The sequence below is a fragment of the Carassius gibelio genome, chromosome A5 (genome assembly GCF_023724105.1).
Source record: "Carassius gibelio isolate Cgi1373 ecotype wild population from Czech Republic chromosome A5, carGib1.2-hapl.c, whole genome shotgun sequence".
Lineage (NCBI taxonomy): Eukaryota > Metazoa > Chordata > Actinopteri > Cypriniformes > Cyprinidae > Carassius > Carassius gibelio.
Window position 1 is genome coordinate 24,262,358 of NC_068375.1, and position 25,530 is coordinate 24,287,887.

At 40.4% G+C, this 25,530-nt stretch overlaps 1 protein-coding gene and 1 long non-coding RNA gene across 2 annotated transcripts in view; one reads left to right on the forward strand and one right to left on the reverse strand.

The window, feature by feature from the left end:
• The first annotated feature begins 5,064 nt into the window (after positions 1-5,064).
• LOC128005585 (microtubule-associated protein 1B-like) overlaps positions 5,065-25,530 on the forward strand; it is a 28,638-nt gene continuing 8,172 nt past the window's right edge. Inside the window, exons 1-4 of the mRNA XM_052592685.1 lie at positions 5,065-5,312; positions 7,366-7,467; positions 24,513-24,595; positions 25,365-25,505. Of these exons, the coding sequence (XP_052448645.1) occupies positions 5,126-5,312; positions 7,366-7,467; positions 24,513-24,595; positions 25,365-25,505 (513 nt within the window). The 5' untranslated portion in view covers positions 5,065-5,125. The remainder of the gene's footprint in view (positions 5,313-7,365; positions 7,468-24,512; positions 24,596-25,364; positions 25,506-25,530) is intronic.
• LOC128005643 (uncharacterized) lies at positions 19,369-20,543 on the reverse strand. Its single transcript, XR_008178286.1, has 3 exons — positions 20,493-20,543; positions 20,300-20,364; positions 19,369-19,595 (listed from the first exon to the last, which is right to left on the reverse strand). It is a non-coding gene; the product is annotated as an uncharacterized LOC128005643 (long non-coding RNA).

The following is a 25,530-nucleotide window of genomic DNA, read 5'->3' on the forward strand; positions in this document are numbered from 1 at the left end:
CTCCTCCCTGATGGTAGCAGGCTGAAAAAGCTGTGTGATGGGTGGGTGGGATCACCTGCGATGCAGAGGGCTTTGCGGGTGAGACATGTTCCATAAATGTCCTGGAGGGAGGGGAGAGAGACACCAATGATCTTCTCAGCTGCTCTCACTATACGTTGCAGAGTCTTTCGGCAGGACGCGTTGCAGGCGCCAAACCACACAGTGATGCAGCTCGACAGAATGCTCTCGATGGTGCCTCTGTAGAAGGTGTACATGATGGGGGATGGGGCTCTGGCTCTTCTCAGTTTGCGGAGGAAATAGAGACGCTGTTGTGATTTCTTGGCCAGTGCTGCGGTGTTTTCAGTCCAGGAGAGGTCCTCTGTGATGTGCACACCCAGGAACTTGGTGCTGCTCACTATCTCCACAGTCGCACCGTTGATGGTCAGAGGAATGTGCTGAGTATGTGCTCTCCTGAAGTCTACAACAATCTCCTTTGTCTTCTCCACGTTCAGAGACAGATTGTTGTCACTGCACCACTTGGCCAGGCGGCTCGCCTCACTCCTGTAGTTTGTCTCATCTTTGTTGCTAATGAGACCCACCACAGTCGTGTCATCTGCAAACTTAATAAAGAGGTTGGAGCTGTGTGATGGTGTGCAGTCATGTGTCAGCAGAGTGAAGAGGAGGGGGCTCAGCACACATCCTTGGGGGGCCCCAGTGTTCAGTGTGATGGTGCTGGATGTGTTGCTGCTGACCCGTACTGCCTGAGCTCTTCCAGTCAGAAAGTCCAACAGCCAGTTGTACAGCGAAGAGTTGAGCCACAGCTGACTCAGCTTGTAAATGAGCTGTTGAGGGATGATTGTGTTGAATGCTGAACTGTGTTGAAAGTTGAAAGTCTATGAACAGCATTCTGACATATGAGTCTTTTTATCCAGATGGGTGAGTGCTGAGTGGACGGCATTGGAGATGGCATCATCGGTCGACCGGTTGGACCGATATGCAAACTGGAAGGAGTCCAGGGAGGGGGGAAAGGCAGACTTGATGTTGTGCATGACTAGCCATTCAAAGAACTTCATGAGGATGGGGGTAAGTGCAACAGGACGGTAGTCATTGAAGCAGGATGGAGATGGCTTCTTCGGGACTGGGATGATGGTGGTAGTTTTAAAGCATGTGGGAACAACAGCCTGACTCAGTGAGATGTTAAAAATGTCTGTGAAGACATTCTGCTGCACAGTTCTGCTACACAGACTTTCAGTACACGCCCAGGGATGTTGTCAAGACCCGGAGCTTTGCGGGCATTGATCCTATTGAAGGATCTCCTCACGCTGTCTGGGGTCAGCGTCATCATCTGGTCGCCGGGAGGAGGTGGAGTCTTCTGTGCAATGGTGCTCTTTTGTTGCTCAAAGTGAGGGAAGAAGGTGTTCAGCTCATTTAGCAGAGAGATGTTGTTGCCGCAGGTCCGTGGTGGGGGCTTGTAGTCCGTAATGGTCTGTATCCCCTGTACAGTTAAGCCAGGCGATATTTTACAGGCTATTGTATCATCTTCAGTAAATAATAATCCAAGGCTTCTTCGAATTAGACAACTAAGTATTGATCATGCACAAAATGTACAGCTATAAGCAACTAATAAAAAATTATAATATTTAAGACAAATATGTGCACCCTGAATGATCAAACACATTGTCTTTTGCTTGTTTTGAACAGACTAATAAATATTTTAATATGTCTAAGTGCCAGATTGTTAATTTTGTAGATACTGTTAAAAGTACTAGCAGCTTGACAAACAAATATATACATTGAGACATTATGTGATACCTCACTAGAACACTAGGGGGAAGCGCAATACTGATAACATTCAGATCCTGAACCAAACTGATGAGAATTACTGTTTTGAAACTGCCTAATCCTTTTTTTTTTTTTTTTTTTTACAATGTATGCACAGTAAATAAAAGGTTTGTAATGTATCATGAAGATTAAATATATATATATATATATATATATATATATATATATATATATATATATATATATTACTTTTTTAAACAAAATTATGGTTTCATATGACAGAATCTGCCTGACAACATTTGATTATACCTATATGTATGCACACACACACACACACACACACACACACACACACACACACACACACACACATTTATACATGTCTGTATAGTTTTTATAAATATATACTTTTAGATATTTAGTTAGTTCAGTTTGAACTAATGAGAATTGTTGCCTTGGCAACTAACTGAAATATAAAGGTTTTAATATTTTATTTTAATGTTTAATTTATTTCAAGTAACAAATATGGTTTTTCTGGTTTTATTTTTTTTCTGCTCAGATATAATAACCCACATGTGTCCACTTTTCACAGTGTAAATAAACAACTGGATTTGCATTTTCGAAACCAAACCTCTTTCCATCTTTAAAAAATGTGTAATATATTGGATAAAATGACAATGATTCCAAATATTATTTTATATGAATTATCTAACACCTCTATAATTGTGTGTCTTGTTTTTGCCTTCTTTTACCTTATTTGACCCATTTAGTGCTTAAAGTGACCAGCAGACAGTGTGTACCACTGTGTAGATGGCAGACTCAGACAGAGCAAGGCACACTGTAGAGACAGATCAGTGGGAGGTCCTTCTGACTCATCAAAACACTGAACACATATTCAGTCCAAAAACCGTCATGCTGCTATACTGTTTACCACTTGCCCTGCAGAGGAAAACAGACTTTCATGTAATTTGCTGGTTTTCACAGGCTGACATAATTTCATGTCTATCACAATAATTACACTGAGGTCATTTTATTTTCAGGTGCATTTGACCACAATGCTGCCACATGACTGCTTAGATAAGTTGCTGTGTGTGTGTCTTCCAAGGAGCATGTGGGCATTACAGTATGTGCTTATACACTCAGAGTGCCCCCCGGTGATTTAGTGTCTAGTACAGAGAAGGATTTGCCAGATTAAGACTAGTCCTGCTCTTTATTCCTTTGTTAATTGTTAACTAAAATGTGTTTTAAATCCTCAGTGTGTATGTGCAGTAAATGTAAATGTTTTTAGCTAAATTAATTTCTGTGTGTGTGTGTGTGTGTGTGTTGTCTTTAGTTTATTGTAACTATTAGTGTAGAAGAAGTGAAACTATGCTGTAAAGAAATATTTTAAATGGAATAAAAGTATAAGACAGTATATTTGTAAGCGCATCTGTGTAATTGTTAGTTAAATAAAATGTTGGAAAAACTGATCAAGCATGACTTTATCAGATCTTGTCAATGGTCACTCATATGCCAGTCTGGGCATTTCCATAGCAATGATGATGGTTTATTCTGGTGCCCCATGCAGCGATGGGCTGATTATGGTCCCATGGCACAGCTACCATGGCAACAAATGTTGTTCTCAAGACAGACACCGCTTAACATAATTGTTGCTGAAATAATTTCATTCTCTTCCTTTAATCTATTTGGATTCCATTCCTCTTTATTGCCTAAGGGAAATGTAATCTCCTAATTCTGTTTTAAATCTAAAGACTCTCTCTTAAATAGCCATTTACAGAAATACACAATTATGTGTTTACACTTTCTATATTAACACCTCAACTAACAATATCAACATTTCATTTCTTCTGACATATTCCATTCTGTCACTTTACATCATACATCCTTTCACACTTTATTATCACACTACATTTAACAAAAATGCCTCTGATTGGCTCAAATGTTGTCTTATAATTTATTTATAACAGGCTTCCTACTTTTCCAGATGTAATATGCTGAATGTTTGATGTGCTGAATCATGCACCACTTCCAGTGCTCAAAATTGCAGTGACTGACACACTGATTTATCTTACTGAAATATTTAGACATGCACATAGATAACAGGTTCATTTGAAAGAGCTGAAGGAAATGCAAAACAAAAATGAGTCAAAACTAGACTTGTGCCTTGATAAAACAAATTCTTCATTAATAATCAAAAATTAAAATAACACTGAATAAACCCAAACTAAACATTAAATACCTTTATACGAAATACTTAAGTTGGTGTGTTATCAGTCATATGTTGTAATAGTAGAGTGCTTAATGTTCAGAATCTGACACAGCTGTATTACAGCGCACCCACCTTTATAAAGGGAAAGTAGAATATGTGCAATGACTCTGCCTAAAATGACATCATCAAGACAGGGCGAGGATGAACACCCTCTTTTGCATCAGTACAAAGGCCTCTACATTAAAAATAGCACAACAAAGTATAAATTACATTTTGTCTTTTAGAAGTACGTTAAAATACAAAAATGCAGAAAATATGTTGCTGGAAATATATTTTTATTTTATGTATCTAGCGTTGCTGTTAAAGTGTTGAAAATTAACAAATACAATTGATGAGTAAATAATTTTCAATTTAAATCACATGTAATTCTTTTCAAATTAGTGAGAATTAAGGGGTCTTATTGTTATTAAATCGTCACCAGGCAAAATAAAATAATCTTTTCTTTGTACTAAACAAAAAGGTTTATGTTTTTATATATATAAAAAAAAAAAATATATATACATATATATATATATATGTATATATATATATATATATATATATATGTATATATATATATATATATATATATATATATATATATATATATATGTGTATATATATATATATATATATATATGTATATATATATATATATATATATATATATATGTATATGTATATATATTTTTTTTTTTTTTTTTTTTTTTTTTTTACAGTCCTGCAATATTTATTCAAAAGAAAATTAAATATTTTATGTTGTATTATTGAGATACTTTAGCAGTCACTGTTTCTGACATGCTTTCTGTTCAGTATCAAATAAATTAATTGGTATAATTGTTTTATAGAATATTGTCAGGATATTGTGATACAATCCACATCAACAAGTTAGACCAATAGGTTCCGCTTGGGCTCGTGCTGTTTTCTGATTTGCTGCATGACATCAGCTGGATGAGAGGAGAGGCAGCAGCGGTTCCTCATCACAGTCTGAGGATATAAAAGCCTGGGCCACTCCTTCTGCGCCCGCTGCACGGCTTCAGACAGCAGCTCACTTCAGACAGACAGAGTGAGCGAGTGTGTGTGAGTGAGTGAGTGAGTGAGTGAGTGTCTGAGAGAATGGCGACGCTAGTTGGTCCAGTAGAAACTCCTGCACCCTTCGGAGGTGTCAGTTGCATCAAGAACATGGCATCACCCACGGCCTCGACACATCACTTCGACGAGAGCAAATATTACCTGCTCGTGGTCATTGGGGAGCTGGTCACCGACGAGCATCTGAAGTGTGCCATTGCGGACATTGAGAAAGGTAGCGCAGCTGACACGAATAACGTGCAATACTTTAGTGCCATTTACCCCATTAATCTATTTTAAATGATTTTTGGATGCGTATGCATTCTGCAGTTTCAAGTTAAATAATCTAACCTTGAAGTCACTTTGGGGTTGAAAAGGTGATTTGAATGGAGGAATCTAGCCACAAAATTCTGCTGACTGCAAGAAACTTTCCATGCATCGTGTTATTGGATTTCTTTGTTGTGTGAATATGTAGATGGAAACTGTAGCGCAACCCCTCCCTGTTAGTAGCTGGCGAGTGCCATCAAAGCGGTCGCATCGCGCCACCCCGCTTCCCAAAGACACCATCAGCATCACCACCATCAGCACCATCACTGTTTTCGCAGGGCGTGCTGCTCTGTCCGATGATCCAGCTGTTGTTTTTGGCCAGACGAACTGTCTTACTTGTGTTGTGGGCTAGGATGATTCAGCACGCATATTTATAATGCGTCGATCAATGAGGCTCATCGCTCGTTTTGCGGGTTGGAGGGTCGTTATGGAGCATCGATCTGCTCTGCAGTCAGGAGTGCACCATCACCTTGGGTCTGCGTGGATTTGATGTTTCTTTGTTTCCCAAGCTCGTGTTTTTCTCACTAGCCTATATCCCTGTCTTGTTTTTGCGATTCTTGTGGGAATCACCCTAAATAACAATTTTCAGTAAATAATTAATTCAGTTTAATCGAATCACTGAGTGAATTAATCATATATTAAATAACTAGCTGTATTGTATAGCTAGCAAGTATGGCACTTCATCAGACCGAGAGACATTGTTGCTGCTCATCCTGATTTATTTCCATCCTACATTCTACTCACTCCTTTCTGGTCCGACACCGGTTTGTGGGCGTGGCTCGGGCCGCACTGCAGTCCCTACGGAAAGTCAGAAGGACCCGTGTTCCTGCCAAAAAGGGTGTTTCAGTTTAGTGATGGGACGTTCGAGTCGTTTCCGCTAACAACAGCAAATTCAAGTCAAGTATAGACGTAAAAAAAAAAGTTTAGGCGTAATTAGGCTTCGTCTATACTTGGTCCTGCATCCAAATGTTACATTTTTATTACTAGTAACATGTAGGCTGTGTGTGTCCATTGATCTTGTTGCAACAAAGGCCTATTAGTTAAACCTTTTGTGTAGGCTATGTGTTGATAAAACTGTCATAAACGTATTTCCAGTAGGCATAAGATTTAACATTTCTGCGATTTGGATATTAAATTTGAACCCCAATCAGGTTGACTAGCACTAGATAGCTCGGTTCAATGAGTTCAGGATTCACTCCGGTGAATCATTCAGAGCGATTTGGTTCAACTGATTCATTAAAAAGATCCGACTCAGAAGATCGAGTTGAATGAATCAGATAGTGGTAGTTACTTTTTTGGATTATCAGGGAATCATAATCCCTTTTGAGTGTGACAATGCGCAAGAATAAGAATAAGACTTTCATCTGCTCTATCAGGAGGCATTAGTATCACTTTGATGATGTCTCTGCTTCCATACTGAACAATGTACGATTGTTCAGAATTGCTTGTTACCAGGTTCACCTTATTGGAAGCTTCACTGCTGTTTATTGTGATAAGCAAAAGGCTACTGAATTGAATTGGGAAATATTTATGCAATTGTTTTGTGGAACTTTATGAGTAAATGAGATTGGGCAATTCACAGGCAGATACTGTAAAATCAGCAAACAATTTCTCTTCTGGTTAACCATTGATCAAAAAGAGAATTAGCACAGATATCTGGTCTCAGAACATTTCATAGATATTTCCATACATTGATTGACGTTTGTGTGTGAATCAGCGGAGCATGGCATTTAGTTAATGTGAATTTAGTGATGATACTGGGCTTCAATACAATATATAGAAAGATCTAAACCTCAATTTGATTTTTTGAATACCTTCCCTTTTAGACTAATCCATAGTACAGTCAATTATGTTATTTCAACATGCCCAATTGAGTTTCAGATCTCTCCCTAGACCCTAGCGATGATCTGTAAAAAGTGCAACATATTTTGTGTTTTCACACTTTGCCCTCTGATTTGCAGGAATTCGTTCATGGGACACAAACCTGATTGACTGTAACCTAGACCAGGAGCTGAAGCTTTTTGTTTCACGACACTCTGCCAGGTTTTCAGCCGACGTGAGAGGTAGGCTGAACATGATCTGCTCACTTCTTATCCCTTAGCCAGCTCAAAACTCTTACATAGCAATTTATGATAACCTAATATTAAATATTTTAAACACTAGCAAGCCCAAAGTTCAATAGTGGTACATTAAAGAGTAATTTTGTACTGTTTATTTTCCCAATATAAAAATGAGCATTGTCATGATGTAGCAAAATTTCGCATTTGTTACAAGGTCATTAAAACATCTTAAAAAGCAGCTAGACTTTTCCTGTCTATAAATATAAAAATATTCCTGTATATAAATAAAGTTATGATGTTTTTGTGAGTTCTTGATTCATTATTTTGATGGAGATAAAAGAGGGGGGATAGACGGTCTGCCTGAAGCTCTGTCTGGATCAAACCTTGTCCCTGGTGTCCACTCCCTGCACACTCGCTCTGTCTGTCTGCCTCTGGATCTTTGTTTCCTCTAATTTCTCCTTTTTCCTCTCTCGTGCTGAATTGCTGCAAGGGATAAAAAGCTAGATATAAGATAATTAGCTGAAAAATGAATGACAATGGGTTTGTCTCCCTTTGAACTCAAGGCTTCACACATAGGGTTTCAAATGCAGTCAGACATGTACAGTAAAATAAAATGTAATTTTTTCACAAAACAGCAGTAAATTGTGGGAGTTTAACCATAATGGAAATATCTTCCAGAGAGACACTCAGTCTGCTAAAGTAAGCAAATGATGAGCCAACACTGACCTTTAATGACTGAAATGTAATCTGTGCTTGAACACACACACACACACACACAGCACTGTAGCTTAATAGCACAATAACTTACACTCACCATGACTGTCTCCTTGATTATATATGTTAATGCAAGAAGCACTTGGGAGTCTTCCGGTATATCCATTGGGCAGCAAAGCTCATTACTTTGATGTTCTTATTTACTCATCTGAATGGCTGTTGGAGGAGGACAAAACATGAATATATCATTGGCTTCCCCCCTTTTGGACAAATATGACACATGTAGGTGTTGGTTCATTTCCATAATCAGAGGAATTTGCATTGTGCCACTTTGACCACTAAGCCTTCTGAGTGCAAAGCCATAAACTGTCCACTACTACTTTCAAAGGATTTTCATTTAATTTAGTCTTTAATAGTTTATTACAGGATTTTTCTTGTAGGGTTAGACAGATTAGACAGATAAAAGGGGCCAGGGAGAGGTTTGAGTTATTACTAGCTAGCAGGGTGTGGGGCAAAATATAAATCATTTAACAAGCCTGTGAAGAGTACAGGGAGACTCACATACACACATATATTTACATTTATTAATTTAGTAGATGTTTCTATTCAAAGCAGTGCACAAATGAGAAAAAAACATTAAGATCAAACTAAGAAAAAAAAAATATTTTTTGAGAAATAAGAATGCAAGCACATGGTTATTCACATAATTCACAAGGATAAAGGTCAGACAAAATTTATACAAGGTTTATACAAAACACCACCCCAATGCCTTTGAAATGCTCAGAATCCCCATCAGAATCGCTAACAGAAGATGAGTCACAGTGCGAAACTCTGAAAAGAGATTACAATAAAAAATAAAATAAAAAAAGATGAGAAAGCACTTGAAAGGATGCTTGAGGAAGAATTATGAGAGAGGTAATAACTGTGAGGCTCAGGAGATAAAAGGAACATGGAGGATCCCTTTGCTTCTGAAGTACTTCAGGGCCTTTAGAGGATAAACATATGGTAGCTGAACTTTGACTTTTCCATTGCTTTGAGTCGAGACTAAGGCTTACATTTTGCCTGGAGGTTCAAAATTAGATCAGATATCATATTCCAGCAGATTCGCACAGCATTAGACAGTGCAGTATGTAATCAATAATAATGAATCTGCTTCTGTAATGTAATCAATAAGCACTTAACAAATGACTGCACTGTCTAATGTATATTCCCATGCAGTCTTTTCATCTGGAATTATGCAGTATTATTAATATGAACAATATATACTGGCTATATTATACATTATTATATCATAATATACAGTATACTACTTTGTTTAAAAAGGTTTCCTTCAACAACTTGACAATCTAAAGGAATAGTTCATCCAAATATTTAGTCATTTACTTACCCACATGTTGTTCCAAACATTTATGAAATATAATGAATATCCAGTAAATTTCACCACAGTTTTATAGTAAAGTCCTGCTGTGATATGCGTGTTTGCAAGTTATAGATTTTTGTCATAATAACTTTGATTTAAAAAAAAATTTAATTGATATAACATAAAGCACTGTAAAAATAAAAGTAACTTGATTAGTTTTGATTCTACTTCTATTTTTATATTTGAGGCCTTTGGGAGATGCTTTTATCAAATTGAATTCACAGACATGGTCCTACAGACAGCAACCATGCAATTCTAAACATATTGTGAGTAAAAGAACTTACTAGCTATAATTCATACAAATAACAGATAAAGAGCATTTTATGATTAGAATAGAGTAATACAGGTATGTATTGCATGAAGCTTTTTGTGCAACATGCCATTTGTTCAAAGAGGATTCTGCTGTGGTAGTTTTTAGTGTCAGTGTTGTATTTTAGTTCATGAGACTATGGGAGTTAATGTTTTTAAGAGGAACTGTGATGGGGGAGACCGGGTATGATTGTAACTTTGGGAGAGTTGTAACAACACCAATTCTACCAATAAGTCAAGTCAAGTCACCTTTATTTATATAGCGCTTTATACAATACAGATTGTGTCAAAGCAGCTTCACAGTTTTAAAACAGTAAAAATGTGTGCTGATAATGCAAGAGGACAATATAAAACAATCAGTTTTATCAGTTTAAGTCAGTTCACTGTTGATTAGGGATAAACTAGAAGTCCTATGACAATTTCATTATTTACCCACTTCCTCCCAGATCCTATATGAATGATGTGCATTTTTACTTTCTCAAAAAAACCTCATTATGTATGATTCATAAGCGTTTTGAAAAATGGGGATTTTCTTGTAATACCTTGGGCTGTGATATTCTTGAAGAGGCCTTTTGTAAACAAACTCAAAAATTCAGCGAGTTACAGATGCAGAAAGAAAAACTGTTACAGCCATACTCTGTCTCTCCCTAAGTGGTATTGATATTTCTAACTATTCATATGTGTGTTCGAAAGGGCTCTGCTATGCCCTATTCAAAGTCCTATTTTGGCATCGAAAGGACAGGACAGAGTTGGAGAGAGACAAAGTGAGGTAGAAAGTTAAGTTCATGTTCATGGCATTGTGTTTGTGTGGATGCTTTGTTTGTGCGTTGTGTTGAGTGTCATTGGATGAGGCTGCCTGCCCAAAGGGTGTTCAGTCTGTATTAGTATCAGAGACAGTGAGAGTTGAGATCAGGACAAGAGGGGTGCAGGACTGGTTTGGGTGAGTGTGGCAACACAAAACTAGTGTAAGTTAAACAATACAAAGGGTCAAAATGCTGGTGGCGGTTCGTAAATGCTTAATGTTCCCTGCTCATGCGGGAATCTTCTTCCGACTGGATTGTCCTAAGTGGTTATGTTTTGGGGAGGGGGAATTAGGGAAAATGTCTTTGATTTTTATGTTGATTGTTTCCCATTAAGTATAATGCATTTAATAAGTGCCATTGCACTGAGTACATCACACTATATCACTATTATTAACCATTCATCCATGCTTCTTTTTCCACTCCACTCTGTTTTCCCACTAAAAGTTTAACAGATATATTTACTTAGCCATATAGGCTTTCTATGAACTTGATTGAACTATTCACACTTTATATCATTGCCACAATTTGTCACAATCCCCAGCCCTAACATGCACTAATGCTTTTGAAACACATTTGACAAGCTTGTTAATAAAAATAACAACAACCGATTAACTATCAAAACTGATTGGCGCAAATTCTGAGTATGAGTTACCAAATATCAAAATGTTATGACATTCACTTTCACATCCTTACTCAGACAGTTTTACACTTTTCTGCTTGATTCGTTATCAATTTTGGCAGTCTAATACCCCATTTCTTTTTCCAGACAATAACTGAACATTTTCAGCAGCAATAATCTGCAAAATATGGGAGATCTGTTCAGTTCAATGGCACTAATACTGTATAGCTGACTTCTGGATTGACGATGTGTCGTGAAAGCACTTTATTCCAGAAAAGTCGCTCACCCAATGCTGAATGGAGTTGTACAGCTGCAGCTCACATGCATGAATGCTGAGTTGTGTTTGAACTAGTTGATGCAAAAAATCAGCACCTCGATAAAGTTTTTATTATTCATCTTAAATATTAATCTTAAATGTATTTTTTAAAAAAATACATTTTATTTTATTTTTCATGTTTTTAATTAATTAATTTATTTATTTATTTTTATACAAAGGCTTTAAATTTCTAAATAGTATTTTGTATTTCAAATACAAAATTTAATTGCATGTATATTAAATACTGCCCATCACTGTGAGAGGGATAAATTAAATAAAAAAATACATTTAAAATTAAAACATTTACACACACTGATATTGTTCCATACCTGTATGCCATTTTTTTTGCTGTTGAACACAAAAGGAGATATTTAAAAAAATGTTTAAACTGTATTAGTCTATAAAATTGAAGTCGATAGGGTCCAAAACAACAGTGAGAGGGCGGAGAAAAAGAGGAAAACGTTTCAATGTCAGATTTGGAAAATCAAGATATGGTGGGGAATCATTTCATCCTAAAAGCTCCATTTTACTCATCCATGTGAATAATAGTTGGTGGCAGCACCTACATTATCCAAGGGCAGAGGAAAACTATTGACCGTGCCGTAATTTGTTCGAACTGTAGTTCGCATCACTGATTCTAATAAAAAAAATGTATCTTCATCTCTTTGGAGTTCCTGACAGCAGCTGTTTTTGTCACATAAATGGACTTCCCCCCTGGTGTGAGGCTGGCCCTGTAATGTTGCCGCTTTTCTGCTTGCGTGAGTCTGGGTGTGTGCTGTGCAGTTGGAATAGCATTCATGACAGGTTACTGCCATCTCAGCCATTTTAGGAGACCTGCCCGTAATTAGAGGAGTAAAGAGAAAATAAATTAGGTTAGAAGAGATTCATTCATTACCAATACACAGATGTCTATGTTCTGAAGAATGTCTGCAGCTAAACTAGAGCAGAGAGTACTGCAGTGAAATGACTGCAACACCTCAAAACACCCCTGTAGAGAAGAAGTGCATCAATTAGCTCCACTTGCTATGCAGATGTCAATTTCAGCCGAGTCAGATGCATTGTATTTCCCTTGTTTAATTCATTCTTCCATCCCATAGCTCCTCCCTCCCATCTACATACTGACCGCGATAAAGCAGATTCTCCTAAAGGAACTCTACACTCTAAAAACTGCTGGGTTGAAAACAACCCAATTTGGGTTATTTTGACAACCCAGCGCTGGGTCAAAAAGGGACGAACCCAGCGCTGGGTTATTTTAACCCAACCAGTTGGGTTATCATATTTAACCCAGCCTGCTGGGTTGCCTTTTTTATGGTTTAAAATGACTATATTGCAGGGTTTCAAAAACCAGAGCGGGTGTTTTTTATCACTGTATTTCAGAAGGAAAACTACTGTATTAAGAAAATGTTCGATATCATTTCGCATGTGCTTGATAAGGCAGCGTTTGTGAGCTCAGCACCGCTCTGCAGCCGTTACCGGAGAAACCGTCTCCGGTTACTATCGTAACCTCGGTTCCCTGAGAGGCGGGAACGAGACATTACGTCAGCTAAGACGTATATGGGAACTCTTCCCTTCTCCACTTTCACTGAAATCTTATTGGCTAACGCCAGCTGGGGACAGCTGGCCAATTGACGCGAAGCATGCAAATACTGGCGGGTAAGCGTGCAGTATAAAATGCATGGGCGCGAAAATTACGTCAGAATCACGACTGAACGCTAGCACAGCTGATCAAACAGCGACCACGGCGGCTAACGTAATGTCTCGTTCCCGCCTCTCAGGGAACCGAGGTTACGATAGTAACCGGAGACGTTCCCTCTCGAGGCGGTAACTCAACATTACGTCAGCTAAGACGTATATGGGAACTGTATAAAATCCCGCCGTGAGAGCAGTGAAGATAAGCCCTGAACGGAGTCAATCACCCTCACACAAGCAGTACAGTTCTAGCCAATGGCCGTGTCGCTAAGAGTGCTTGCATCTGATAGGCGGAACTAGGCCAATGAGACATCTGCTCCGACCCTAACAAAATATGCATAACTTCAAGCAATATATCGAAATCTGCACTAACCAGGGCAGACACAAAGCAATAAGCACTCAAGCATGAGAGTTAAACAGAGTCGACGGCGTTTGCGGTGACTGCTGCATAAACCATTTAAACCATAACACAGAGTTAGCAGCCATGGTAACTACTGTATAGCTGGTTATAACAGCTTTAATGAATAAAACTTAACTCACCGAGAAACATGTGACGCTACAGAGGGTACATCCAGCTTGTAAAACCTGGCGATTGTGTTCTGGGAAGACCAGCCAGCAGCAAAACATAAATACTGGACAGACATACCTCTAGACCAGGCCCATCAGGAAGCATTTATAATGTCCTCGCAGAATGAGCTCTGATGTTGAGGGAGTAATCCTTCCCCTGGCATTTGATAGCGTCCACGATCCAGTGAGAAAGTCTCTGTTTAGAAACAGCACGTCCCTTATTACATCCACCAAGCACACGAACAGCTGGTCCGACTGACGAAAGGCGGCCGAGCAATTCATATACATCCGTAAAACCCTAACAGGGTCCCGGCGCTCTGAGTATCAGCGTCGCGCGAGGCTGACGGCTCAACAGATAAGGCGGGCAGGGAAACAAAACGGTGTATTGAGTGACTTCGAAACGAAACCCGGTCTCGGCCGGAGAGTGACATTACAGTCGCCAGGCCCGAAACCAATGCAATATCGTTCACCAAACACTCACGAAATTCTCCAAGGCACTTCGCTGAGGCGAGAGCAAGAGGCAAGGCAGTCTTCAGGGAAGCTCCTTAACCGCAATCGAAGCTAATGGCTCGAACGGTAATAAGAGATAGAGCCCTCAAAACTAGAGCGAAATCCCACGGCGGCACGGAGGGCGGCCATGAAGTACACAATCTACTTGCTCCCCTGAGAAAACTGAATACCAGAGCGTGCTTACCGATCGTTTACCCGTAACCGGGGAACGAAAGCGGCAATAGCGGTCACATACACCTTCAGCGTGGATGGTTTCAAACTCCCGCTATCCAACTGTGCTGTAGAAAGCGCAAAACATCCGACACGGAACAGGTCCCCGGGTCAATATAAATGTTCTCGCACCATTTTGTGAAAACTCACCCCTTCTGCGCGTAGCAGCGAATGTTTGATGATGCTCGCGTCTCAGTAAGTGTGTTTAGCACTCGTCAGTGCAGAGCGTCCCGCTCATTAGGGTCCCCGCAGCGGCCACACATGAAGGTTCCACAGCTCGGGGCTGGGGTGCTATATTGTGCCATTCGCCTGAGACAGCAGGTCCTGCTTGAGGGGGATTCGCCATGGGGGAGCCCTCAGTAACTCTCTCAGGTCCGCGAACCAGGGCTGATTCGGCCAGTTCGGGGCCACGAGTATAACTGATGCTTTCTCCTCCCTGATTTTGCACAACACAGGCGGAATCTTCACAGGAGGGAATGTGTAAGCCTGGCTTCCGGCCAGCGCGATGTCAGAGCATCTCCCAGCAGGGGGGAGTGAGATAGCAAACGTGTTCTCGCTCGTGGCAAACAATCCACTTCCTCCCTCCCAAATCATTAGATCTGATCTTGGGTGAAGCCAACATCTCCTTAAGGAATCCCGTTCCTCAAAAGCATGCTCACTCCACGGTTCAAAGTACCGGGGATGTGCGACGCTCCTATGGAGATTAAGTGTCGGTCCGCCCACAACAGGAAACTCGCTGCCTGTTTGAATAGAGCTCTGGAGCGCACGCCGCCCTGGCGATTTATGTACGAGACCACAGACGTGTTGTCGGTTTGAATCAGTACATGTTTCCGCTCCAATTTCGACCGAAAGGCTTGCAGGGATATTAGGACACCGCTTCCATTATTCCAAACGGTTTTGTGTCACCTTCTCTGTGACTCCGACCACAGGCCCAGACGCACTGCTCCCCGGCCTAGATCGCGTTCGCAGAGAAAAGAACTCCTGGGCTGAACATATCCGGGCTGTTCCACGGTCTCAGAGTGCTGACGCAACTGTGAATGACCGTAAGTGCTTGTGGACCGAAGACCACGCCCTCGGCGGAACTCGAGTTACAGCTAAAACTGTAGCGGCCGCAATGTAGCAGACCCAGATGGCACACTGAAGAAGCCGCCGCCATCAGTCCCAGAAGCCTCTGAAATTCCCTCAGTGCAAACGACCTGCCCAGTCAGAAACAGCGCAGAGTCGATGAAATGCTCTAGAGAGAGATGGGCTCGCATCGCCATCGAGTCCAAACATATTCCCAGATATGTTACAGTCCGACTCGTAAAAACACGCTCTTCTGCATATTCACACGCAGTCCCAGCGTATCCAAACGGCGAAGCATTGTTTCCACGTGACTGATAGCACATCTCTTGAGTGGGCTAAAATCAGCCAATCGTCCAGATAATTCAACATGCGCATTCCGCTCGATCTGAGGGGAAATTTCGCTCTATCGCTCTCTCTCGAGCAGACTGAGAACTTCCTGTCGCAGAACAGGACGGTTTTGGGGCAAAGTCAGTGACGGGACCACGCCATTGAAGCGGGGAGGTCTGCGTTTGAATTGGAGAGAATATCCGTCGTGAATTATTCCCAGTATCCACGGTGAAACGCCCGGGATAGCCCTCTTACCGTCCATGAGATGACACGGCGGACGCGTTACGTCTACAGCCACTGATGGCTTATTTTGATTAAGGCCCCGCCCCCGCGAGGCTGGAAGCACTGGCGGGAGGGCGGGCGCGTCGCGAAATGGTGTGACACTCTTGCGCCATCATGAGGCCATTATAATCATGGACTGTGGCTCTGCACTGTTTGAGACAGGGCGAGTGACACAACGTTGGGTGCAAGAATTTGTATATATGCTTCTTTAGTACAATTTCTACTCACAAAAACATCATTTAAACACATATAGCAATCGTCACCCATAGTGATGTGGGGGACATGATGCATGTGTCTTTGTGGTGTTGGCACTCTCGCTCCTTCGCGAGGCCATTATAATAATAGGTTGTGGCTCTGCACTGAGACAGGGCGAGTGACACAGAGATGAGTGTAAGAGGAAGTAAAGCTCTTTAGTTGATTGTAACATGCTTTTATTGTGGAACTCACACAAACAGCATTCAAACAGACATAGCAATCGTCGCCCGAAGAAACATGGGGGACATGATGCATCTGAACATAGAGGGTGACACCGTGTTCATGTGGTGTTGGCACTCTCGCGAGGCCAGTATAATCATGGGTTGTGGCTCTGCACTGTTCTGAGACAGGGCGAGTGACACAGTGATGAGTGTAAGAGGCAGTAAAGTTCTTTCGCTGATTGTATACCTGTTTTTATTGTGGAACTCACACAAACAGCATTCAAACAGACATAGCATTCGTCGCCCGAAGAAACATGGGGGACATGATGCATCTGAACATTGAGGGTGACACCGTGTTTATGTGGTGTTGGCACTCTCGCGAGGCCAGTATAATCATGGGTTGTGGCTCTGCACTGATCTGAGACAGGGCGAGTGACACAGAGATGAGTGTAAGAGGCAGTAAAGCTCTTTCGCTGATTGTATACCTGCTTTTATTGTGGAACTCACACAAACAGCATTCAAACAGACATAGCAATCGTCGCCCGAAGGAAATGGGGGACATGATGCATATGAACATGGCGCTTGGGGGCGGGGCCTCCCACTCACTCACTCTTTCACCGTCAGGGAGACGGCTCGTATGGCGCGCTGGCTCTCTCGCGGCGCGGGGTCCTCAACTGACCCTGACGTTACCTTCCAGGCTCTTACCACTGCTGGTTTCGGCAGAAACGAGCGTCCGGTTCAGAGCGGGGTGCCACTGCGGGTTATTTTAGCTGGTTTCAGAGCCTGGCCCGGTGCATAAGAATCTCGCAGAAGAAGACTGAGGTGAGCGACGGGGTATCACATGGCTCATACTTTGGCGCGCTTTCTGCGTCTCTGAGAATAGCTCCATGACGTCACCAAAGAGGCCGGAGGGAGCAACTGGAACGTTTAGGAGCGGCCTACGGTCCGCGTCTTTCAGGACAGCTAGGGAAGCCATAGGTGCCTGTAAAGATGACCATGAGCTCCGTGAAACAGCTGAGCAGAGCGCTTAATAGCAATCAGCGCGAGATCAGTTGCCGCGTGCAGATCCTGATGACGTCAGCGCTACTGTGCCGCCGTTTGCCTGAAACACCTTGAGTATTGCCCTGGCAAAGAGCAGAAGCTGCACTCGCTCTTTCTAGACTGTGGTCCGGACCAAAAGCAGAGGGAGACGAGCACAGGTGTCTCCTAGACGGGGGGGGGGGAGGGTTTTCCCGTCCCGTCCACGTGCGTGATATGGTCTTCGTAGCAGAGTGGGTGCGCGCCGATTGGGGTGCAGCCCACGATTTCACCACGAGCTCTTGCATGCCTAAATGCCATCTGGTAGCAGCTCGACTGGAGGAGCCACGAGTCTAGTTACCTATCACAGGCTCGTCATGTGCGTTGCAAGCGAGACTCAGCTCCGTGACGACCTTTCCGAAGACCCTGACGAGCTTCTCCTGGAGGTCTCAGGGCCCTCTTGGTCGGGGCGGTCCCACTGAGAGGCCCAAACCTTTTTCGACGTCGAAGCGACATGGAGTCGTTTTCCTCGCCAGCTCCGAAGAGGACGAAGTTCGCGGAAGCTATAGTCCACCACGCCGACGTCAAACTCGTCTTCGGGCGGGGGAGGGCCCACCAGCGGCTCGCTGGCGGCAGTGGGCCTCATTCCCGCCGTCCTCCGAGCCACTCTGGCTCTGAGGGCGCGCACTGGCAGCTCGGTACAGTGGGCGCAAGTGTTGTCCGTGTGAGAATCCCAAGCAGGTCACACAGAACTGGGGAAGGTCCGAATCTAGCATTAGCAGCCATCGGATGCGGAGAGGAAAAACAGGGTGAGTAGTCCTCTATTGCAACTTCCACGATGACTTAGATAAGACTTCTAGCGTGAAGAAAGAGATTCTGACGTAATTTTCGCGCCCATGCATTTTATACTGCACGCTTACCCGCCAGTATTTGCATGCTTCGCGTCAATTGGCCAGCTGTCCCCAGCTGGCGTTAGCCAATAAGATTTCAGTGAAAGTGGAGAAGGGAAGAGTTCCCATATACGTCTTAGCTGACGTAATGTTGAGTTACCGCCTCGAGAGGGAACTACCTCTCCCGCTCTTAGCGCCTCCTGCTGGCAGAAAATAAACTCGCAGAGTGCAGCCATGTGGGGAAACAATGCATTTCTACGTTAAAATTAACCCAAATTGAGCTAGGCATTAAACCTACAAATGTTGTTCATTTTAAATATCACTTTTACACACAAATAATAATTATCAAAAGGAAAATATTTATTAAAAACGAGAAAAGTCAAAAAGTATCATGTTAGAAGAAATGCAGAAAAGGATGGCATTAACAGCTACAGAGTTCATAAACAAAGCATCGAACATTTGATGAATATAACTTAAGATCAAATTGGACTTTGTTCAATTGTATATATTGTATTAAAATATACGAAAACACATACAATAAATTTACAATTACAATTAGTTTTTTTCCAACTATTCTGGCATGACAGTACACAAATAAATCACAACATTAACTTTGATATTATAACATTTAACAGACGCATGTGTTTGTGTGTGTGAAAGAATGTGAGCAGGTGTATGAATGACAGAGTGTAAACCCTTCTACTAAACAACACAGAAAAAGTGTTTAACAAATTATACACTTACAGTTTGTTTCATAGTCCATGTATACAGATCATGCATCACGGTCAATTTTCATGATCTCTTTAGCATAACTGATGTAGTCATGAAGAAACCCCATCAGCACAGCATGTGACATCTTCTACATCATCCAGGGCAGCATCCCTCTTTAAAACCACCGCTGCATCAGTTTAGGGGAAAGAAGATTCTCCTCTCTGACCAGCATTCATCCCAGTCACCGCCTGTTCTTCATCAGTGGCCTAAGAGAAAGACATTTGAAAAAATTTAACATTTAATTAAACTATCCATTTTCAGGTAGAGGTGTATTCACATCCGTAAGGATAGGTAAATAATCGGTTTTAAAGTTTCAACATTTTGTGAGGTTGTTTAGTGTCTCAGTTCACCACAGCGCTCCAGAATGCTATAATGGCAGCACTACTGTGAGGGCAGGTGATATTGTTTGAATAAATATTGCTTTCAGAAAGCTTCTTTACTGAAACATTAAAACAGACATGACATTCACATACCTCACAATATTCACGTACATGGAGGGCTGCTCTTCAAACCGTTAGTTCACCAAATAATTAAAATGTTCATAATATACTCTCCCCATGTTTTTCCAGACTCATACAAACTCTGCTCATTTTTTGGAAAACATATGAATATATTTAATATTCTCTTTTTGTGTCCTCCATTGCTGGTCTGGGAGACCAGTATTTTATTTTGAACATACATGTTTGCTATCATATAATTTAAGATGTATTCATATATAAATATCAGAATTTACTTCTACAATAACTCTATATTTATGAAGCTTGAAAATACTGATTGTCTAAACTATAATTGGATTAACAAATATTATGAGAAAACTGAAAATATATTAATTTATGTTGTAAAGACAGACAAAAGTCTTAGATTTGGAATGACATGAGGGCAAGTAAATTATTTTTTGTGTGAACTTTACCTCTAAGAGCGAAGACCAAGAATAATGACTCTCCAAATCAGACAACTCCAAAGTTGGTTTGAGTTCTGCAATAAAAAACACAGACATCAATGGTCTTAATGAAATGAGCACGTAATCACACTTTTGTTGCATCAAAATGTGAAGTAAACTGGCAGGAGACAACAGAAAAATGTATTTTCTAAAAATAACTTACATAAAATCTCAAAGGAATGATGCTCTCCCATGTCTCTGGCTTTTAACATCTACAAAAACAAAAAACAAACATTATTTTACTCTTAGTAAAACACAACAACAACTGATAACATGAAATTATGAAGTTTACTTGCCTTAAACGATCTTTCCCTCTCTTCAGAAGAAGCTGAGAAAACCACCTCCTCACACAAGCAGACTTGTGTGTCCTTAACTCCAGTTAGAGTTCTGCAAAGAGGGACATCAATGGTTTCAATAAAATATTAACATATATATATATATATACACACACACAGACAGAAATGTGAAGTTAACAGGCAGGACACAACAGAAACATTAATTTTCTAAAAAAAAAAATAATAATAATAACTTACATCAGTCTCAAAAGAATGAAGTTATCTTGTCTCTGGATTTCAACATCTAAAAAAAAAAACAAACATTATTTTAGTCTTAGTAAAAATAAAGATAACTTGATGTTATTCTGAAGTTTACTCTCCTTAAACCGTCTGTCCCTCTCTTCAGAAGAACACCTCCTCCTCATCCTCACACAGGTCTGTGACTCCTCACACAAACAGCTTCTGTGTCTTTAACTCTCAGCGCGAGGACAATGAAGACTGGAGCTCGACAAGAAATATTACATGTAAAACATACTTTTAACAGTAACCACTTCAACAGCCTCAAAATAATTATGCTAGTCTTTACTACACAATGCCGTTTCCTTTAGGAGACAAACATACATTCAGTTTAACCGCGAAAAAAAAGACACATTCACATGAGCGTAACGGTGACCATAACCGTCTGTTAACGCCTCAAAAAGTACAGATAATGTAAAATCTTATGTAAATATGACAAAATACATTCACAGACGTTATATTAAAAGTACATCCTCCGTTCAGTAACGTTACATGAGGCAGTTAAGACCTCCGTGTCTGAGGCGAAAACCGCGTCCGTTTTTTTTTTAAAATATATATATATATATAACGTTAAGCTCCTTTGTTTCCGCCTTTCATACAACCGGGTAAACAATAAAAGATAACTTTACATTTTTAATATTTACTTACCATAGTCTTTCACTCGCTTCTCGCTTCTATCACGCTGAGAAAATGGCGGCTGCTCGCACTGGAGACGTACGATTTTGACGTGACGTGCGTGCTCTCCTTCACGTCCGCGTCCTCAACCCAGCCTCGCTGGGTTAAAAAAAGAGACTTATTTTCAACCCAAACTTGGGTTAAAACATCCCAAAGTCCTATCCAACGGCCTCAACCCAACAGTTGGGTTGAAAAAACAACCCAGCGTTTTTTAGAGTGTATATCCCACTGCTAATGATCAAAAAGAGATTGGCATGTACTGGGATGTGGAGTCTCAGATATGCTGCATACCTACTTAAAAAAAAAAAATTATTGGGAGCAGATGCATGTAAAATGTAATATGAAACACTTTTTAAAACTAATTAATCACTACCCTTTGGAAAAGCCTCACACATTCCATTGTTGTTGCCCTCGTCTGTCCACATTATTTCTCTGAAATACTACTAAACATGAGCTGACTGAGTCAGTCTATGTAATCTTTAAAATGTTTTGTCTGTGTACAGATATATTTTGTGGAGAGCTGTAAGAAAAATCTAACAATGCAGGGGAAATAATGATGAGGGAATGTGCAAAGGAATCAGTTCAGAGCGTTAATGATGACTCTGCAGGTGGGAAACACACTGTAATTACCTACACTGCACGAGAGAGCCACCTGGATTTATGCACACACACATATACAGACTCCCACAAACATACTCCGTCCTAATGAGAACAGTCCTTAATACCCACACAGAACCTACAGATATATCAAACAGGTTGATGAGAGAAAAACAATCAATATATTTTTTGTAGACCCCTCTGAGGTTTAGGTAAGACATTGGGTCACATTCACTATAACTGCTAATATAGTTTTTTCCAACACAGAAAAGGTTCTTATGCAAAGTTTCCAAATGCATATACATTTCTTCTCAATGTCAGTGTATCTGGACTATTCTAAATTAAGGGATCTTGTGCCTGCAGTTAGTAATACCATAATGCATCATACCAAATCCAGAACAGTGAGTTTAGGATATGTATGGATTACGTTTTTAAAGTTTGTAGTTCAAACTTATTTATGAATCATGCAATCTGTGTGAGTGTGTTTGCATGCAGGTTAACATACTTTAGTGAATGAGACCCAATATCTGCATTGTAAATTCCTTGGTGCACCAAAGCATGTTGCTTTTTTTACAAAAAATGTTGGCTGTGGTGTGACCAGTCATGTAAACGTTTGTGCAAATGGAAAAATTGTGTGTGTCCTCTTGTGTTTTAGATTTAGATCTTGAAATTGTAGATATCGAAGGCCTTATTCTTCAGGCAATTTTCAGCACTTTTTGAGTGCCCAGGCACTGAACCTTTACAAACAACCTCAGAGGGGGGATTATGAGGCAATGAACAACAATTGTTGAATGAGTGAGGCTGATGTTACAGAAGGGGCTCACACACCTCTGCAGTAATAGCCAACACTCTAGTACTGACAGTGACAGACGGATTCCTGCAAGCTTATAGCCTCACTGCTTCTGGACAGCTTGATGAATTTATAATAGGATCAACTCACAAAGACAGAGATCGGAAGGTTGAATTTATTGTGAGAAATTTGGGCAGGGGGGTGGGAAATATCAGATATTGAAAAATCAAAGGCAGAATTAGATTGTGATATACAAACCTGATTCCAAAAAAGTTGGGACACTGTACAAATTGTGAATAAAAACAGAATGCAATGATGTGGAATTTTCAAATTTCAATACTTTATTCAGAATACAACATAGATGACATATCAAATGTTTAAATTGAGAAAATGTATAATTTAAGGGGAAAATGAGTGGATTTTAAATTTCATGGCATCATCACATCTAAAAAAGTTGGGACAAGGCCATGTTTACCACTGTGTTGCATCCTCTCTTCTTTTATAACAGTCTGCAAACATCTGGGGACTGAGGACACAAGCTGTTCAAGTTTAGGAATAGGAATTCTTGTCTAATACAGGCTTCTAGTTGCTTTCTATCTTCGTCTTTATGATGCACCAAATGTTTTGTATGGGTGAAAGATCTAGACTGCAGGCTGGCCATTTCAGTACCCGGATCCTTCTTCTACGCAGCCATGATGTTGTAATTGATGCAGCATGTGGTCTGGCATTGTCATGTTGGAAAATGCAACATTGACCTATAGAGTTTTAGCCGGCAACGGTGAAAGGCACAGTGGATTGTGTTCACCGACAATGTTTTCTGGAAGTATTCCATCTAAGGCTCCGAAGATCAGGCATCCAGTATGGTTTTCTGGCCTTCACCCTTACTCACAGAGATTGTTCCAGATTCTCTGAATCTTTGGATGATATTATGCACTGTAGATGATGATAACTTCAAACTCTTTGCAATTTTTCTCTGAGAAACTCCTTTCTCATAGTGCTCCACTATTTTTCGCCGCAGCATTGGGGGAATTGGTGATCCTCTGCCACAAAATATATGTCTATGAGATTTGTAAATTATTCCATTCCTTTTTAACTCACAATTTGTACAGTGTCCAAACTTTTTTGGAATCGGGTTTGTATGTCAGTCATGGTGTCAAAGGAAATGTATGGACAGGATGTACAGAGAAATTTCTCAGAGAAAAGGGAAAACTCCGTAGAAGCTTTTTCGTGTGCTTTTTTAATCATGAGGCGATTGAAAGAGAAAGGATGACAGGATGAAAGGAAGTTACTGGAGGAGGACAGAGGTTAATTAGTTATCTGTGTCAATAGAGCATACAGATGTCTCCTGTCTTTATGGTTCCTTAAGCTGCAGCATTGGTGTTTTGTGTTCAGTGAAGACAATTCTTAAAATATGTTGGCATATTCATAACATTTGTCTTTATAACTCAGTGTACAACACAAAACAAAGCATATGAAGATTCCCATGTCCATTTTGTGTACAGTACATCACTCTGAGCATTATATGAGTAACATGCTATTTTATTTGCAGGACAAAAGAGTCTGCATCACAAAAGTAATGTTTTGGAGACAGTAGTGCTCATCAACCCTTCAGATGAAGCTGTTAGCACTGAGGTAAACACCCTCTTGCTGTCTCTTTGTATTTTTAGAAATATATTTCAATGTCTGCTGCTAAAACATATTTTAAAACTGTTGTAGATGTCTGCTTGTCAGAGAAACAAATACCTTATTGGGGATAAGAATAAATGCAGAACAGCTAGTATCCTAGACAAGACAAGAACATTATGATTATAGTATTGGAAACTGTATGAACAGAACATATGTTGATTCGCCTAGTATAAAAAAAAAACACACAAAAAAAATTATATATCTACAAAGATAAAACCTGTTAAATATTTTAATTCACTAATATGGCAGTATTTCAAAGAGTTCAAAAAGTATGTATTGGGTGTGTCACAGTTGCAGATAAACTAACAAATGCACAACACGCTCAAACACACAAGCTTTGCTTGCAAACTGTGACTGCAGTTTGACTCTGCATTAATAATATGGGAGAGCACTGCAGGTCTGACCCTGGCAGACTGCTTGGTACAGTCAATGGCAAAAAACTGGAAAACGCTGGCCCTGACAGAGAACAAGAAAGAGGAAAAGATTCACAGAGCTAAAGTAATACAATTCAGTAAAACTAAACCTTATAGAAGAGCTTATAGAAAGAAGTATACTTCTGTTAGCTGAATACTTCAGATATGGTATTTAAATCATTTAGAATAGCTTTCACATGCTGTGCTGGTTTGTTACAACAAATGCAAGCCATGATTTATTCAGATCAAGTCAGTGTTTAATGAAGATTATAATATTTTATAAACTTTCTGTCTACACTCAGGTACGTGTTATGGTCTCAGACAAAGCCCACCATAAGCTGCTTCTCCTAGCAGGACAGTGTTTTGAAAATACAGGCGAGCTGATTCTCCAGTCAGGCTCCTTTTCTCTCTCCAATTTCATTGACATTTTTACAGATCAAGAGGTGAGTGATTTAGAGAAGAGATTCT